This window comes from Salmo trutta, chromosome 21 (assembly GCF_901001165.1).
Source record: "Salmo trutta chromosome 21, fSalTru1.1, whole genome shotgun sequence".
In the NCBI taxonomy this organism is placed as follows: Eukaryota; Metazoa; Chordata; class Actinopteri; order Salmoniformes; family Salmonidae; genus Salmo; species Salmo trutta.
In genome coordinates, this window is record NC_042977.1 from 8,225,983 (window position 1) to 8,245,129 (window position 19,147).

The 19,147-nt window shown below is 41.0% G+C and overlaps 2 protein-coding genes across 2 annotated transcripts in view; both read left to right on the top strand.

The window, feature by feature from the left end:
- Positions 1 to 8,170, top strand: part of LOC115156595 (MAGUK p55 subfamily member 7-like) — a 52,798-nt gene extending 44,628 nt beyond the window's left edge. The window contains exons 13-16 of the mRNA XM_029704090.1: positions 1,588 to 1,681; positions 5,093 to 5,201; positions 5,428 to 5,571; positions 7,898 to 8,170. Coding sequence (XP_029559950.1) covers positions 1,588 to 1,681; positions 5,093 to 5,201; positions 5,428 to 5,571; positions 7,898 to 8,107 — 557 coding nt within the window. The 3' untranslated portion in view covers positions 8,108 to 8,170. The remainder of the gene's footprint in view (positions 1 to 1,587; positions 1,682 to 5,092; positions 5,202 to 5,427; positions 5,572 to 7,897) is intronic.
- Positions 8,171 to 14,956: 6,786 nt separating this feature from the next.
- Positions 14,957 to 18,696, top strand: LOC115156598 (homeobox protein Mohawk-like). Its single transcript, XM_029704092.1, has 4 exons — positions 14,957 to 15,350; positions 16,830 to 16,989; positions 17,164 to 17,317; positions 18,310 to 18,696. Exons 1-4 carry the CDS (start codon positions 15,190 to 15,192, stop codon positions 18,660 to 18,662), a joined length of 828 nt encoding a protein of 275 aa, XP_029559952.1. The 5' UTR covers positions 14,957 to 15,189; the 3' UTR covers positions 18,663 to 18,696.
- The last annotated feature ends 451 nt before the right edge of the window (positions 18,697 to 19,147 follow it).

Genomic DNA, 19,147 nt, shown 5'->3' on the forward strand with positions numbered 1-19,147 from the left:
TCTTTCCTTCTTAATGCGTTTGAGCCAATTAGTTGTGTTGTGACAAGGTAGGTGTGGTATACAGAAGATAGCCCTATTTGGTAAAAGACCAAGTGCATATTATGGCAAGAACATCTCAAGTCAGCAAAGAGAAACAACAGTCCATCATTACTTTAAGACATGAAGGTCAGTCAATCTGGTTCTTCAAGTGCAGTCGCAAAAACCATCAAGCGCTATGATGACCCAGAGTTACCTCTGCTGCAGAGGATAAGTTCATTAGAATAAACTGCAACTCCGATTGCAGCCCAAATAAATGCTTCACAGAGCTCAAGTAACAGACACGTCAACATCAACTGTTCAGAGGAAACTGCATGAATCAGGCCTTCATGGTTGAATTTCTGCAAACAAACCACTACTAAAGGACACCAATAAGAAGAGACTTGCTTGGCCCAAGAAACACGAGCAGTGGACATTAGACCGGTGGATATCTGTCCTTTGGTGAGACGCAGAGTAGGTGAACGGATGATCTCCGCATGTGTAGTTCCCACTGTGAAGCATGGAGGAGGAGGTGTGACGGTGTGGGGGTGCTATGCTGGTGACACTGTCAGTAATTTATTTAGAATTCCAGGCACATTTAACCAGCATGACTACCACAGCATTCTGCAGCGATACACCATCCCATCTGGTTTGTGCTTAGTCCCACTATCGTTTGTTTTTCAACAGGACAATGACCCAAAACACACCTCCAGGCTATGGAAGGGCTATTTGAACACCAAGACTGTTGGAAAAGCATTGCAGGTGAATCTGGTTGAGAGAATGCCAGGAGTGTGGAAAGCTGTCCTGAAACAAAGGGTGGCTACTTTGCAGAATCTGAAATCTAAAATGTACTTTTTTGCTGAGTACATGATTCCATATGTGTAATTTCATAGTTCTAATGTCTTCACTATTATTCTACAATGTAGAAAATAGTAAAAATAAAGAAAAACCCTAGAATGAATAGGTTAGTGCAAACTTTAGACTGGTACTGTATGTGTTCGTGAGAGTCTCACATTTCGCTGGTGGGGTCATATTACTGTGTAGCACAAACTTTCTGTACGCTACAGACAGAAGTTGGTAGACCGGTGGTACTGACTTCAGATGAGTCCCATGATGCTTGTGGGGGTCGTAGAGCAAAACGGAGAACACCATCGTGAGAGTTCCATAGAGGGATCATATTAGTTTGTAGCCCAAACGGTTCGGACGCTACAGACGTTTTCATGAAAAGACTGATTTTTGGGATGTCTCCTGGTCTGCCACTTTCCACTGCAGGCGCGGACATCAACTCTAGGGGGGATTTATTAAACCACGTTAGGGCCCAGACATTTTCCTGACCTTTTGATCTGTAAAAACTCTGGATCCTAAACCATGTTTCACTCTACTGCTCCTAAGGCCAGGATCTAGGGTCAGGGTTGTTTTTGCTCTCCTAATGGTCACAGTGAATTGGGGTATGGAGAGCTGATTCTAGAACTGTAATTACTGTATTTTAAATTCAGCTCTATTTCTTCCCCACAGTGATGTTTTTTCACAACATTACTCCACAATGTAAATGACAAACTACTCCCTTTTTAGACACCACCAGAGAGAAGAGGAAGCAAGAGAAAGATGGGGTAGAGTACCACTTTGTCTCAAGGCAGACGTTTGAAATGGACATCGTCAACCACAAGTACGTATTTCTTGATGGGAGAGAAAGTAGCCAGTGACCTTTACTGATTATGCTGTTCAATAGGCAGTGATCACCATATGGTTAAAGGCAGTTACTAAATTAGTACTTTGTTAGTAAGTTACAACCTTTTTCAATAAAAAATGGTGGTACTTTTTATCCCTTTTTTTCTCCCCAATCTCATGATATCCAATTGGTAGTTAGTCTTGTCTCATCACTGAAACTCCCATACGGACATGATAGAGGCGAAGGTCGTGAGCGATACGTCCTCCGAAAACACGACTCCGCCAAGCTGCGCTGCTTCTTGACTCACTGCTCGCTTAACCCGGAAGCCAGCCGCACCAATGTGTCGGAGGAAACACCGTACAGCTGTGAATGTGCCCGGCCGCCACAAGGAGTCGCTAGAGCGTGCTGGGACAAGAACATCCCAGCTGGCCAAACCCTCCCCTAACCCGGACAACGCTGGGCCCAGGATGGAACCCGGATCTGTTGTCACGCCTCTAGCATTGTGATGCAGTGCCTGAGACCGATGCGCCACTCGGAGGGGCCCCAGTTATACCCTTTTGAGTAAGGTGTTAACCAACGATGCATATTTGCATGTTGAGTGCAGTGCTACCACACAAGCATTTCATTTGTTGGCATTCCATTTCACTAGAGCCTTGGATAAGACACATCCAGGCATCTAGTCATTGAACAATAAAACAAGCAGGTGGTTCCCATTTAATATGCAACAAGGGAGATCAGCTGTAACGCAAACATTCTAAGATATTTGGAACAGTCAGGGTCTGCAAAATGCTATATCTTAAGCGAAAAACTCACCACAAGCGGGTTGGCGGAGCAAGCAGAGTGAGGTGGATGGAAAGGACTGGACAGGCAGAGCAGTGACTGTATGCTAGCAGGATAGTCAATATCTCCAATCATCTTTGCTGGTAGCGATGTTGTGTTTCCTCAACTGGATGAATTGTTCTAATTTAGCATGTATGGTAAAGCCTCAACCCTTACCTACCTTCATCATTTGTATAGCGATAAAAAAGCAAAAATAGAGACACGTTCTAATTGAGGGATGCGTCAAAGCGGACATCCCGCCCACCTTGTTCCGGTTAGGTCATTATAATTCAAAACAACGTGTTCTAAAATAAATCACACACACGCCTCGTATGCTCGCCTTTGGTGAGTTTAGGCCATTGCTCAAAGAGAACTAGTGAGCCTGATATTCCAATGTTTTCATGGCATTTACTATCTCTAATGCTGAACCAGGACAGGGGATGAAGAAAGGAGGTAAGACGTGGCATTCCAGTAATGCCCTGGGATGGATTCCTGTCACGGTAGTCGTAAGGAGAGGACCAAAACGCAGCGGGAATATGTACACTCATCTTCTTTTATTGGGACAAAGAAGGAAAAACCCCAAACAAACACGTAAACACAACACAACACAACACAACACAACACAACACAACACAACACAACACAACACAACACAACACAACACAACACAACACAGATGACGAATAACAGGCCGGTAAGGCACAAAGCTATACACAGCACAATCTCCCACAAACTAACAGGTGAAAACAGGCGACCTAAGTATGACTCTCAATCAGCAACAACGATGTACAGCTGTTCCTGATTGAGAATCATAACAGGCCAACACAGAAATACAAAACTAGAACAGCCCCTTAGGAATACAAACACAAGAACCTAACCAACACCCCGGAACACATAAATCAAATACCCCTCTACAATACACACACACCCCAAACCACCTAAATCAACTACCCCCTCTACATCGACACTTACACCAATAAACCCCAGAAACACTCTACACAAAATATCCCTCTATCTAAACACATAGATAAAACCATGAAAACAAATACCCTCTGCCACGTCCTGACCAAACTACAATAACAAATAGACCCCTTTACTGGTCAGGACGTGACAAATTCCCATTTTCTCATCCTTCTTTTATGTGTCTTTTAATGCGAAGACATCAATGTAGGCAAGTATAAGGCAAGTATAAGGGTTGATAGTTCATTACAACCAAAACTGGTAGCAAGCGACAAGGAACGAGATAATTTGGGATTTTTTCTTAATCAGGAATGACATGTTTATTAAGGAAAATTCCAATACTTAAATGGATAGTGATTTAACATATTTGGTTTATTTTGAAAGCTGTCTATGAACAAAGAAGGACATTAGCATTTTGGATCAATTCCCCATGTAAGTCTCCTCCGTTTAGCATGTACATTTGAAGTCAGAAGTTTACATACACTTACAGTGGGGCAAAAAAGTATTTAGTCAGCCACCAATTGTGCAAGTTCTCCCACTTAAAAAGATGAGAGAGGCCTGTAATTTTCATCATAGGTACACTTCAACTATGACAGACAAAATGAGAAAAAAAATCCAGAAAATCACATTGTAGGATTTTTTATGAATTTATTTGCAAATTATGGTGGAAAATAAGTATTTGGTCAATAACAAAAGTTTATCTCAATACTTTGTTATATACCCTTTGTTGGCAATGACACAGGTCAAACGTTTTCTGTAAGTCTTCACAAGGTTTTCACACACTGTTGCTGGTATTTTGGCCCATTCCTCCATGCAGATCTCTAGAGCAGTGATGTTTTGGGGCTGTCGCTGGGCAACACGGACTTTCAACTACCTCCAAAGATTTTCTATGGGGTTGAGATCTGGAGACTGGCTAGGCCACTCCAGGACCTTGAAATGCTTCTTACGAAGCCACTCCTTCGTTGCCCGGGCGTTGTGTTTGGGATCATTGTCATGCTGAAAGACCCAACCACGTTTCATCTTCAATGCCCTTGCTGATGGAAGGAGGTTTTCACTCAAAATCTCACGATACATGGCCCCATTCATTCTTTCCTTTAAGGACAACAAAGTCAAGGTATTGGAGTGGCCATCACAAATCCCGGACCTCAATCCTATAGAAAGTTTGAAGGCAGAACTGAAAAAGTGTGTGCGAGCAAGGAGGCCTACAAACTTGACTGTTACAACAGCTCTGTCAGGAGGAATGAGCCAAAATTCACCAAACTTATTGAGGGAAGCTTGTGGAAGGCTACCCAAAACATTTGACCCAAGTTAAACAATTTAAAAGTAATGCTACCAAATACTAATTGAGTGTATGTAAACTTCTGACCCACTTGGAATGTGAAATAAAAGCTGAAATAAATAACTCTCTCTATTATTATTCTGACATTTCACATTCTTAAAATAAAGTGGCGATCCTAACTGAGCTAAAACAGGGAATTTTTACTAGGATAAAATGTCAGGAATTGTATTAAATGTATTTGGCGAAGGTGTATGTAAACTTCCAACTTCAACTGTATGAAAGTATTCCATTAATTTCATATTTGTTTGGCTCAATTTTAACTAGTGTTTCTGTACGGTTTTGTGTCTCAGGTTTTTAGAGTATGGGGAGCACAGAGGGAACTACTACGGGACCAGTCTGCAGTCGGTGCACAAGGTCATAGGGGAGGACAAGGTGTGCCTACTGGATGTGCAGCCTCATGTGAGTGACAGGCCAGCAGGCCAATCACAATCCCAGACCAGTAAATGACAGGTCAAGGAGCCAATGATTTGATTGATTCAATTTATTGGTCTTCTTATGATCACATCATGAAAATTGTGACATGGGGCCTAATTTGTGTGCTTCTTAACTCTAATTGAATTCAAATCTCTCTTTGTCTCTCTCTATCCCTCTGCCTGGCTTTTTCTCCCTCTTTTCAATACCACAGACTGTACAGCGCTTACACACAACCGAGTTCAAACCATGTGTTGTTTTTGTGAAGCCACCATCGATTCAGGAGCTACGTTTTAGCCGAAGGAAAGCTACATTCATTTCCACCCAAGATATGACGAAACTGACAAAGACATTTTCGGTAATGTCAAGGCTGGGTGAAACTGTTTTTGGTAACAGTTTATAATAACTTTCAGTAACAAACCATTTATAAGACATTTATAAATAGTTTACATCATTTATTAATCATTACTCCTACATTTGTAAATGTACGGATTTCTCTTTACTTTGAAAGCTAGTTATTCACACATGTATTAATAATTCCTAAGATCATTCATAAGATGTTTAATATAGATCCTTATAAATCATTTTCCTAATCATTATACGTTGTAAATAACTAGCTTACTAACATTTACAATGATTAATAAATGGTGCTCAAATTGTTTTAATGCATATTAAATGTTTTACCCAGTTATTTTATTTTATTTTTTGATTACGTATGTTTGAATGGAAACCGTTCTTTATGTTTTTGCTGCAATGTAGTTTTCATACACGTCATCATTGAGGTGCAGGGGAACACTGAAAAATATTTATCTGTTCTCACTTCTTGTACACACACATGATCAAACATGTTTGTGTCCCAGGTCTTGTAACATGGCAGCATGAGGTGGTGTGAGGTTACACACAACTTAGTTTAAACATGGTTGACGCTCTGACTTATAAGAGTAGCCAGTGGCCAAAAGGTCACAAATAAAATGGCTGCGGGGTGGGCTGCATATACAGTGGAGTCCAAAATGATTGGAATCCTTGATAAAGATGAGCAAAAAAGACTGTATATTGTAGGACATTTTAGCCAAAAACCTGTTTGCCTCTGTTTGCCTACAAGACAATAACCCCAAGGACACACCATAATCCACAAAGAAATGGTTAATTGACCACAAAATCAACATTTTGCATTGGCCATCTCAGTCTCCTGACTTGAACCCCATTAAATACCTGTGGTTTGAATTGAAAAAGACAGTGCATAAGCACAGACGAAGGATATCAAGGATCTGGAATGATTCTGTATGGAGGAATGGTCTAAGGTCCCTCCCAATGTGTTCTCCAATCTCATAAAACAGTTTAGAAAAAGGCTATTTTGTTATCTTCGCAAGGGGAGAGTGCTGGAGTACTGAAAACAAGGGTGCATAAATGCATTTGTATAAAATAATATAATTTCCCAATTGTTTGGAGCATACATTATAGCTCAGTATTTGTATTATTTTATACAGTCTGGACCCCACTGTATGTTCCAAAAGAACATACCTGTTTGCCTGTGTGTGTGTGTGTGTGTGTGTGTGTGTGTGTGTGTGTGTGTGTGTGTGTGTGTGTGTGTGTGTGTGTGTGTGTGTCTCTGGATGGGACAGAGGGCCTTGGCAGGTGTTGTCAGGTCACTCTCAAAACTCACATCTGTATTCTCATTCAGTTTATGGTCACAACCACCTCTATGAAAACATAGGGTCACACATCTGGGTTGCACCATGGTCTAAGGTTGCCCAATGTCAAGCATCAGGGCCTAACATGATTTAAGCATATTGTATGCCTCCAACCTTAAAGTGTCAATCAGCAGTTGAAACAAAGCTACTCCCCGCCCCTGTTTCTGTAAAAATATGAGGGATGGGGCTGGAGTAATGTAACCACGCTCAAATTCATAGACAGAGCTATGGACGCAAACCATTTTTGAGGCTATATAGTGTTTGTTTTCATTTAGTAAAAAAAGCTTTTATTTTGGGTTCTGATGGGGTACGACAGTTGAAATAAGCTCATGAGGCAATAAGTTATATTTTTGAAGAATAAATGCATACATATCATTAATTTACAACTTAGAAGATGTAATTTCAAAATGTGGTTGTTCATCAGCAGTCACTCAATTATCCCATGTCAGCTAATTTTCTTTTGATTTGTAAGTTAGTCTAGCGGCCAGCTATCTAAACTTGAAGTAAGCATGGTTGAATTATCGACTGAGGTAGGGCCCATTTGATCATAAGTTATCATATTAAAAACTGCAAACATTTGTCTCAACCCTATGGCAAAATGTGTTGAATTGCAGGAAATTAACTGTAACACTGCTCATTTTTCTCTCCGCCCCAAGGCAAAATGAGTAGAATTGCATGAAATGTGGGTACACAGACTGTGGTCCCTCATGATGAGTTCTGTTTTCTGTGGTCCCCACCCCCATCAAAGTTGCCCATCCCTGCCTTATGTGATGCTGGTCTTTATTGGCCACGTCATGTGATGTTTTCAACATAAACCCCTTTGCATCTAAAGGCAGGATCACCTGACAATGAGTGATAAAGGTCATGTTTTTGGATGGAAATACCCGTACTACCATCCTTCCAAAGCATGACCTACAATTGGCCTACAGGTGAGAATTCAGCTGTAGAATTTATGAACTCAGAATTCACACATGTACTTCTTGTTTCTCACAGGAAGAGGACTTTGAAGATATGATTAGCTCAGCAGAAGCCATGGATAGCCATTACGGCCACCTGTTTGAGATGGTCGTCGTCAATGGCGATTTCGCCATGGCATTCAACAAACTGAGGGCGGAGCTGGAAAAGCTTGAGACGGCGGCGCCTCAGTGGATTCCTGTGGAGTGGACCAGTCACACCAAACAGAACACAGAGAGCCTGTGCTGAACACACTAAGAGCCTGGTCATTCATGTCTCATTCATACTCACAGCAGGCTGCTGAGGGGAGGATGGCTCATAATAATGGCTGGAATGGAATTAATGGAATGATATCAAATACATGGAAACCATGTGTTTGATGTGTTCGATACCATTCCATTTATTCCGTTCCAGCCATTACTATGAGCCGGTCCTCCCCAATTAAGGTGCCACCGGCCACCTGTGTTCACACTATAGTGTCAAACCGTACTGTGTGGGGTCAGATATTTGGTTTTCACATTGTCCTTTACAGCACAGTTCCAGCCACTTTCATGGATGCATAACCAGGCCAACCTAGTATAGCTAGGCTTGGCCCTATAGTGTGATTCAGGCAACAGAGACTGAAGAAACGTAGGGAGAGAGAATTGCACATCCATTTTTCCTTCATAAGTTCAACTCACTTCATCTTTTGACGCACATAAAAAAAAAACGGATAGATTACACATGGCCGTCAACAGTTTTTAGTCAACATTGAGAGTGGTTACATTTCTCAAGTCCTATCCCTTACCTGTGGGGTGACCACTTCGTTGTTGTTTGAATCCTAGATTTCCTCTTTTAAACTGGAAAAGGACTCTTCTGCCAAAACAGGAAATGTCAAGGAACATGGTCACACCCCTGAAGGGAATACAGAAGTGTAAGGGGAAGCACTCAAGGCAGAGAAAATAATGTACAAACTCAGATTCATTCGACTAAATCTAAAATACTATAATCATTATTTATATCTGTAATATGTAGACAGAGTCTAGACAGCCTTCATGACAAATAACTAGTCCCAACTTCAAGTTAGTCACAGAGCACGGCTCTTAAAGAACTATAGGAATCCAAATCCCTACGCCTCCTGTCTGACCATAGTACTTACATGTCCAAAACAGTGTTATTGGTCCCTGCCGCCTACGTGCCAGCTTTTCTTTTCTTCGAGTTCGCATTTCTACATTGGCAATTAGGGTTGAAACATAAAAAACCTCCAAAAGCTTGTGGTCACACAGACCTTCCCCCTGCCAAGTTACAAACACGAGCATGTAATTACTTTGACAGCTGCAATACCTCAATTAACTGTAATGTATCCCAGAGCAAATATTACCCGGCCCAGACACTCACCAACACTAACAGCATGCTGCATATAGAACAAGGAAACAGTGCACACAAGCATAGTCAACCCTTAACAAAATATATGAAAAAAGTGTTGGTGAAACTAAATTAATAGAAGATAATTTGACGGGGAAAGGTTAACAAGGGAACATGGACAAGATGAAGCAGATTCATTGCTTTTGTTGCTGGAATGGTAATAAAAATTGAATTGTACAGACATTGTGGGAGGAGTGGTTGAATGTGAAAGGATTACGTTGTAAGATAACTAATTAGAATTTGTATTCATGTGTAAAGTTAATAAGCAAGCGTATGATTTCAAAGTTGTGAAGTGTGCACTTGTCAAGAGTTCATGATTACAAACAATGTCAGAAAATTGTCATAAGTGACATACCATTGACAAACATTTCCATTCAACAATTACATATTTCACGGTTAATGAGGAGAATGACATACAGCACACAACACGCCCAGTAAATCTTTCAGTAATTCCATTTAATGGATGCATTCCTGTGAGTACAGAGGGATTTCCTTCCTCTTTTGGATCATGCTGTCAATTGGGTGTGAAAGAGTGTAAATGTGTCCATCGTGTCTTAAGATGAAACCGCCGTCATGTGAAGTCAGTTATGTGTTTCCCGGGGATTTAGGCTCTCGAGCCGCCTGACCACACCACTCGTGCGCACTTGCGTCTGCGTGCACCATTGCAAGCATTTTGATTTTGTCCACCCACACCAGACGCGATCAGGACACTAATATTAGCTAGCTAGCTTGCTGTTGTTAGCTAATTTGTCCTGGCATATAAACATTGGGTTGTTATTTTACCAGAAATGGTCCTGTACTCTGACAATTAATCCACAGATAAAAGGGTAAACCGAGTTTGTTTCTAAATGCAGCAAAAAAAGAAACGTCCTCTCACTGTTAACTGCATTTATTTTCAGCAAACTTAACATGTGTAAATATTTGTATGAACATAACAAGGTTCAACATCTGAGACATAAGCTGAACAAGTTCCACAGACGTGACTAACAGAAATGGAATAATGTGTCCCTGAACAAAGGAGGGGTCAAAATCAAAAGTAACAGTCAGTATCTGGTGTCACCACCAGCTGCATTAAGTACTGCAGTGCATCTCCCCATGGACTGCACCAGATTTGCCAGTTCTTGCTGTGAGATGTTACCCCAGTCTTCCACCAAGGCACCTGCAAGTTCCCGGACATTCCTGGGGGGAATGGCCCTAGCCCTCACCCTCCGATCCAACAGATCCCAGACTTGCTCAATGGGATTGAGATCCGGGCTCTTCGCTGGCCATGGCAGAACACTGACATTCCTGTCTTGCAGGAAATCACGCACAGAACGAGCAGTATGGCTGGTGGCATTGTCATGCTGGAGGGTCATGTCAGGATGAGCCTGCAGGAAGGGTACCACATGAGGGAGGAGGATGTCTTCCCTGTAACTCACAGCATTGAGATTGCCTGCAATGACAACAAGCTCAGTCCGATGATGCTGTTACACATCGCCCCAGACCATGACGGACCCTCCACCTCCAAATCGATCCCGCTCCAGAGTACAGGCCTCAGTGTAACGCTCATTCCTTCAACGATAAACGCGAATCCGACCATCACCTCTGGTGAGACAAAACCGCGACTCGTCAATGAAGAGCACTTTTTGCCAGTCCTGTCTGGTTCAGCGACGGTGGGTTTGTGCCCATAGGTGACGTTGTTGCCGGTGATGTCTGGTAAGAACCTGCCTTACAACAGGCCTATAAGCCTTCAGTCCAGCCTCTCTCAGCCTACAGTCTAATAATTGATGGAGGGATTTTGCGTTCCTGGTGTAACTTGGGCAGTTGTTGTTGCCATCCTGTACCTGTCCCGCAGGTGTGATGTTCGGATGTACCAATCCTGTGCAGGTGTTGTACACATTGTCTGCCACTGCGAGGACGATCAGCTGTCCATCCTGTCTCCCTGTAGCGCTGTCTTAGGCATCTCACAATACGGACATTGCAATTTATTGCCCTGGCCACATCTGCAGTCCTCATGCCTCCTGGCAGCATGCCTAAGGCACGTTCACGCAGATGAGCAGGGACCCTGGGCATATTTCTTCTGCTGTTTTTCAGAGTCAGTAGAAAGGCCTCTTTAGTGTCCTAAGTTTAATAACTGTGAGCTTAATTGCCTACCGTCTGTAAGCTGTTAGTGTCTTAACGACCGTTCCACAGGTGCATGTTCATTAATTGTTTATGGTTTACTGAACAAGCATGGGAAACAGTGTTTAAACCCTTTACAATGAAGATTTGTGAAGTTATTTTGATTTTTATTAATTATCTTTGAAAGACAGGGTCCTGAAAATGGGACGTTTCTTTTTTTGCTGAGTTTAGTAATCTCTCCTCCAGGCTTCTTCTTCTTTGGACTTTATATGATGGTTGGCAACCAACTTTAAGGTGCATTACAACCACCAACTGGACTGGAGTGTGGACTTCAGTTCGTCTTTCAATCACCCAGGTGGGTATATGCTCCTAAAAACCAATGAGGAGATTGGAGAGGTGGGACTTCCAGTGCGTCAAGCGTCACAAATATAACCAAGTTCTATTTTAGCGCCTGGCTACGCAGACGCTCATTGACTTGTGTTGGTGCCATGACTTAATAGCATGTACTTTGCAACGCTAGCTGGGTGGTCAACTTGTAAGAGTTATTAGGAACATAAAAAGCCACACTTTATTGGATGTGTAGTCTCGACAAGTAGAATTAGACTGAGATTACCAAATCACGGACCTTACTGTAATTGGTTCTGCTCACTTAGGAGTTCGGAATTTAGTAATTGTATAAGATTGTTGATTGTTTGATGAAAATATGGCTGAATCGTCCAGAAGCATTGAAATAAAAATGCTAAGAAAAAAATGTGTTGTCTTGCCCTCAAGTCAACTATTACAAGGCAACTATTACAATGGAAATCATGTGATTTAATGCAAATATTGCTAAGTTAAAGATACAGGCTTACTGTTGGATGTTTTCAACGGCTAAATTATTTGATGAGGAAATAGTGGTTTATGGTTCCTAATCTTGCCGACCGTCTAATACCAGACTTTTGGACATTGTCCGTGGCAGCCTTGCTGCTAGACACTAGCCATGGATCCATCTGAGCATGGCAATATAATTTTATAACCGCATTGAGCATCCACAGGCACCCTCTGACATCATACCAATCCTATTAAAAAGAGTGTAATGATCCAATGAAAATCCTTCTATTCTTTGTTTACAGTGGCTTGCAGTTCACCTATGATCTATTTTAGAGAACAAAGGAATGGCCAGGGCAATACTTTACTTTTAGCATCCAGGTATAATGCTTTATAACTTGTTATAAGTGTGTATGAGCCTTTATAATGCCTCTATAAAGTAAACTGGTCATTAGAACCATTGATTTCAGTACAGTTAAATATACACAGTGATATGATCGATTCCTATTTTGTAAACGTGCAATATTTCACAAGCTAAAAGTGTACGATGTCATGCTTCTTTAAGGATCCTAACTAAGAATAGAGGGCAATTGGACATGTTACATTTAGTTACATTTTCATAATTGAACGAGTTGAAATGAAATTGACTCTGACCCTTGTAGACACAATAATGTAACCGTGTCCGAGCAGGATAGGTCCTTAAAGCTCTCAAAGCATACAAACAGTTTAAAAAAAGTAAGGTAACCAATCTTCTCCGTTTTATTGTGGAACATAACAGCTCCAAGCTACCTAAATGAGACAAAGTCAATTCCCAATGTGTTTATTCCACAGGTCTCCAAGCTACTGAATGAAGAAAGAGCAGCCTGTAACGGCTGTCGTACTGGAGAGAAGACCAAGGTGCAGCGGAGTTAGTGTTCATCATTTAATATTTAATTGAACAACGTAAACACTATACAAAAACAAGAAAAGAGAAAACCGACAGCCAACAGTCCTGTCAGGTGCAAACACTAACAGAAACAATTACCCACAAAACCCCAACGGAAAAACATGCACTTATGTGTGACTCCCAATCAACAACAATGAACTTCAGCTGTGCCTGATTGGGAGCCACACACGGCCCAAAACAAAGAAATACAAAAACATAGAAAAAGAACATAGAACGCCCACCCAATGTAACACCCTGGCCTAACCAAAATAAAGAACAAAAAACCCCTCTCTATGGCCAGGGCGTTACACAGCCTAATGTATCGCTAAGGGACAGGACTTTATGAGCTGTGATGCCATGTAATATTCTCGGACTACCGCTAAGGAATGCATGGGTGAAATGTATGGTACCCGATGGGAGATGCTGCATGTGTTTTTCAGCTTTGAGATGTTTAAACCGAACCTTCCCTGTTGTTGCTGAATTATGTGTGTGGTTGAGTGTCATGGGAAGTCTACCTGTACTTTGGTACAAGCTGCCGTATCATTCCAAGTGTGTGTGATAAGTAGCCTAGTGCAGAGACAGGGACTGTGTAGTGTTTTGGTAATCTGGTGTTCAATAGGGTATAAAACTTTATTTTAGCGTCAAACTGCAGTGGAAGGTATGCGCTGTCTGCAATACAGATTTGAGATTGAGAAAAACACATTTTCTGCTTGTGTTGGGAGTATTTGGAGGCTTTTATTTGACTCTTTTTCATTTGAGGGATTACTGTAAAAGTTAAGTGCCCAACATTGTGCTGGGCACAGAGCCTGAAGGTTGTCATAAAGTAACTTATGAACAGTCAAATGTCTCTGTTAGAGCGAGTTTTCATCACCGCACAGCTGACTATCAATTATAGTGCTGCTTCATTTTTTTTACACATAAGTGTGCTCACCACTATATTTACACTCCCTCTTCTCTATCTCACTCACTCTCACTAATGCACACACACTGTTGCTTGGGGTGGGGTCGGCGCACCGATGTTGTAAAATAAAGTATATATATTTTTCAAATGTCTGGTAACACTACATTAAGTTACTCTTACCCCTGTGTAGTAATGCTGTTATTACAGTAACACTGATCTTACATAGTACTTTAGTTACCTGTGAAATTAGGAACCATACCCTATTACTCTTACAACAACCGCTCAACTCTATTACTATGTAATTACTTTGGTACTATCTAACAACATGTTACAAATTGCTTCTAGTGCAATTACAGTGTTACTACACAGGTGTAAGGGCAACTTAATGTAAAGTGTTCCGTAAAATGGTTCCTTTTCTACTGTCTTCATTGTGAGCGCCTAACATAACTACCTCTCACTCTTATGATGATTTATGTTGATCTCCAGTTATAGACCCAGTTGAGCTAATGCAAAACACAGCTGAGGGGTTTCAGTGGACATTAGAAACCGTGTCATTACACCTATACATTTCCAGAATCCCTTCGTAAAACGTATATTATCTGCAGACATGGGAGTTGAGGAAAAACACAAGGTTTCATGATCCTTATGAAGCAAATATCGGGAGCATGTGTCAGATGACTTAATAATGTATGATAGCCTACATTCTTAATGCTTACAAACTTCAAAAAATCTCAGTAAAGTGCCCAAGATGTGCTGATCCCTGTCACAATCCATACACGCTAGTTCATCTATTGGTGTTCTTGTTGCATGGTATTCATCCCAAGTCTTGGTACAACATACAGTGAACAGCTACCTCCACAGAGCAGAGAAATCGGTTGACTTTAATTGGATGTTGAAAGAGCCATAGCCAGCCAGTTAGACACAGGAGAGCAGGTTACTTGAACTACCCAGACAACACTCTCTCATTGGTAAAGGCAAGACTGGCATCAGTGTCTGGTTTGTAATGGTTTGGTTCCAAGGGGCTCCTCCAGATGAGCTGTCTTTTGGACAGGTGGCTTAAGTCCTGAGCGCAACGAGACCTCTGGGTTACTTCTCTGCTTGTATGTCTCAGTGAGGATGGAAAGCTACTACATGTATTCGGATTTGAACTTCTGCAGTTGCGTCTGACGTTTGGATAAAACGAGCAATCAAAAGATGAACAACATTGTTGTGAAGAGGTCAAATCAACAAAATATTTTGGAGGAGCGCAGGAGAAATGGTGTTGACTGTCTGGTAACCGATAGACAGCATACAGACTTACATCCATGTCAAGAAGCAATAGAAGACAACCCTGTTGTTAAATATAGCAGGTATGGGTAAGCACAATTTCTATTTTTTTGTCATATACATCGCAATTTACAAACGGCAAAATAAAAAAACCCTGTAGCTAGGTTTCCGTCCAATTATGCACATTTTCCCACCAGTGGTGGGTTTCCTCTAAATGTAGTGCACACAAAATGTACTTTTTCGCTTAAGTTTTCATGTACCGAATAAAAATATAAAGTTCAACATGTTTCCCGTGCATGTTCAACTCTAATGAAAGTTTTGTCACAAAAACTGTTCGAGTTATATAGCAAATGGCCAAGACCGGTCTTGGCACGTGCGCTCTAGCCAACAGTTCACGGATACAGATACTGATGAGATTATTATGGATAAGAGCGAGAATATTTCTATTTGTCAAATGGTAGTCAAGTATCGATCGTCATGTCACCAGAATAAGACCCTCAATCAATATTTATTGTAAAGGAGCATCAAGCTCCATCACCATGCACTTTCAACACCCTGTGAAGTTCCTCATAATTGATTTAATCTGTAGCCTAATAAACTGCACGGTTTCCCGAGTCGTAGTGGAACACACACCATATCATCGAGTGACTCCAAGTTTACTTCTGGTTATTATATCAATATTTGCGCATAAAGGCGCTTCCACCACCATTTCCCACATTAACTCATTTTACAGACACAAAAAGATCCCATCATGTCGAACAAACAAATTCTCTGTCGGCGTTTATAAAATTGTACCGACATCTCCTGTTTCCATCACAGCTGTCGTGATTTGTTATATACCATATGACTTTACTCTCATAAAAACTTTGGATGGAAACGTGGTAATTGATCCGATGTATTTTTACACAGCTTAAATATCTTCAGTGCAGCCCCATATTTGCATTTATAATTTTTTTTCACACAAAAAACACTTTATATTTTATTAAATATATTGAACATTGTCTGTAATGCTGCAAAAATCTTGTCATATGGAAAATAAATTGTAAGTGTTGTGTATGTTAGACATTACTTACTCAAATTGCAAGGAGATGACAGATATGATCATGATCAAAAAGCATGTTCGAAATAATTGGGAGAACCAGGTTATATCTGTTTATTTAAGGAACCTGACCCATCACTGAGAGCAAACTTTAGAGAGCAAACATGAGAGCAAACTTTTGCTTACACAGCCCAACAGTGACATCTATGGATTCCCACCAAAAATACATTTACATAACGTTTACATTTTAGTAATTTAGCAGACACTTTTATCCAGAGCGACTTACAGCTAGTGCATGAATCTTAAGATTGCTAAGAGACAACTATACATATCACATTCGTAGAAAGTACATTTTTCAACGAAGTTATCAGCGAAGTTAGTGCTATGCGTGGGCTGATTTTTGGTCCTAGTCCGTTCCTGATATATCAGGTATTGCAACCTTATCCTTGTAATAAACCATGAAATGATGACAACTCCTCTCCCATCAGAAGATTAAGCGTAGTTCTATCATATATCACCTTACACACAGGTCTTGTCTGGGCGGGGTCAAAGTTTGCCACAAGCGCCAGGCGCTTCAGGACATGGCAAGGCCTCTTAAGCAGTGGCTGTACAAACACAAGGACAACCCCTACCCCACCAAGACAGAGAAGGTCCTGCTTGCCCTGGGGTCCCGCATGACTTTAGTACAGGTGAGCTGAGGCAAACCACACACCCCTCAAAGCAAGGTTTGGGTTTGGTCATATGGATACTACTATGGAAGTAAAAGCAGAAGCCAGTCAGACATTTTTTTAGCTGACAAGTTGAAGTTCTGAAATTCATCAAATTAATGTTCCTTTTTTAATTTCTTTATGCTTATGTTGCAGGTCTCAAACTGGTTTGCCAATGCCCGGCGGAGGTTGAAGAACACAGTGAGTCAGCCAGACTTGAGTTGGGCTCTACGGATCAAACTCTACAATAAATACATCCAGGGCAACGCTGAGAGAATGAGTGTCAGCAGTGAAGACACCAACTCTGAGGGTAAGAGAGACTGGGGGTAGGCTAAGCAGGGTTATAGCTGGGGATGTAATCGCAACAATTCTAGGTGTTCATTTTAACACTACCCAAGTGTCTATAGTGTCCCATTCCACACAGAGTTAATGTTACACTTTTTAAATTTCTGTAACTCTGTAAAAAGTAGAAAATGAACACCAGCCATTAACAAAAAATTCACGCTACAATAACACTGTAGGGTGTGAATTTATGCAGTGGTGGAAAAAGTACTAAATTGTCAAACTTGAGTAAAAGTATAGATACCTTAATAGAAAATGACTCAAGTAAAAGTAAAAGTCACCCAGTAAAATACTACTTTAGTAAAAGTCTAAAAGTGTTTGGTTTTAAAAATACTTAAGTCTCAAAAGTAAATGGAATTGCTAAGATGTACTTAAGTATCAAAAGTAAAAGTATAAATGATTTCAAATTCCTTATATTAAGCAAACCAGATAGCACAATGTTAATTTTTTCCATTGATGGATAGCCATGGCACACTCACTCAGACATATTTTACAAACTAAGCATTTGTGTTTAGTGAGTCTGCCAGATCAGATGCAGTAGGGATGACCAGGGACATTCTGTTGATAAGTGTGTGAATTGGACAATTTTCCTTTCAAAATGTAATGAGTACTTTTGGGTGTCAGGGAAAATGTATGGAGTAAAAAGTACATTATTTTCTTTCGGAATGTAGTGAAGTAAAAGTAAAAGTTGCCAGAAATATAAATAGTAAAGTAAAGTACAGATACCCCCAAAAATACTTAAGTAGTACTTTAAAGTATTTTTTACTTAAGTACTTTACACCACTGAATTTATGTTATGCAAAATCAACTCTCTGTGTATTTTTTTTACTAATAGAGTTGTTGACCTTTTAACACTGCAGTTGAAACTTAAAAATGTATGTTATATTCAGATATTCAGCCTCTTTTGGAGAACAAAGGCAGTTGACGGAGGACCAACATTATTATTAAATTTTTTTGCAGATGATGAGTGTCACTTACAAACTCCAGCTAGCCAATCAGAGCTCTCCAGGCCCTCACTTAAGAGTGCCATCAAACAGGAGAACGGGACTCATCCTGCCTTCAGTGACGACTATGTCTCTCCACCCCCCAAGTACAAGAGCAGCTTGCTGAACCGGTACCTTAACGACACCCTACGACACGTGATGGCAACCCCTGATGACGTCACAAAGTCCCACCCGAGGAACCACTCAGGGTCGTTCAGCTCCAACGAGTGTGACGACGACCTCGTCTCGCCTTCTTCCTCTGAGGCAGAGGCAAACTCTCTCTACCATATGGGTAAGAGATGTCTTATTCTTTGGAGACACTTTACTTGAAACGCTAAACAAAATCTACAGAACGCTGCCATACGCAGGATATAAGAGATGTCATATGCAGACATTGCTAACGTACTGTAGCTTTACAACGACTGGACTCGGTTGTGGCTCAGTGACTTGGCGTAACGCTAACCAACTAGCTTACTTCAAGGGTTAACGGTAGAATATGCAGAAATAGCTCCACCATTTCCTGGTTGCTAAAATTCGAATAGTTTGCCTAATTTTAGTTTACGTGACCAAACAAGCAGTCATTATGTAGAGAATCGTTGTATCGTCTAAACCAGGGATGGGCAACTCTGATGGGGGTGGGGGCCACAATGTTACATTTTAGAGTTAATTTTGTGCAATTCTGCACAATTTGCCTTGGCGTTTAGAGAACGTTTTGCTGTTTTACAGTAAGTTTGCTGCATTTCTACACATTTTGCTATGAGGCGGGGAGAAGATTTTGCAATTTTATAACAAATTTCATGCAACTTTGCAAATTT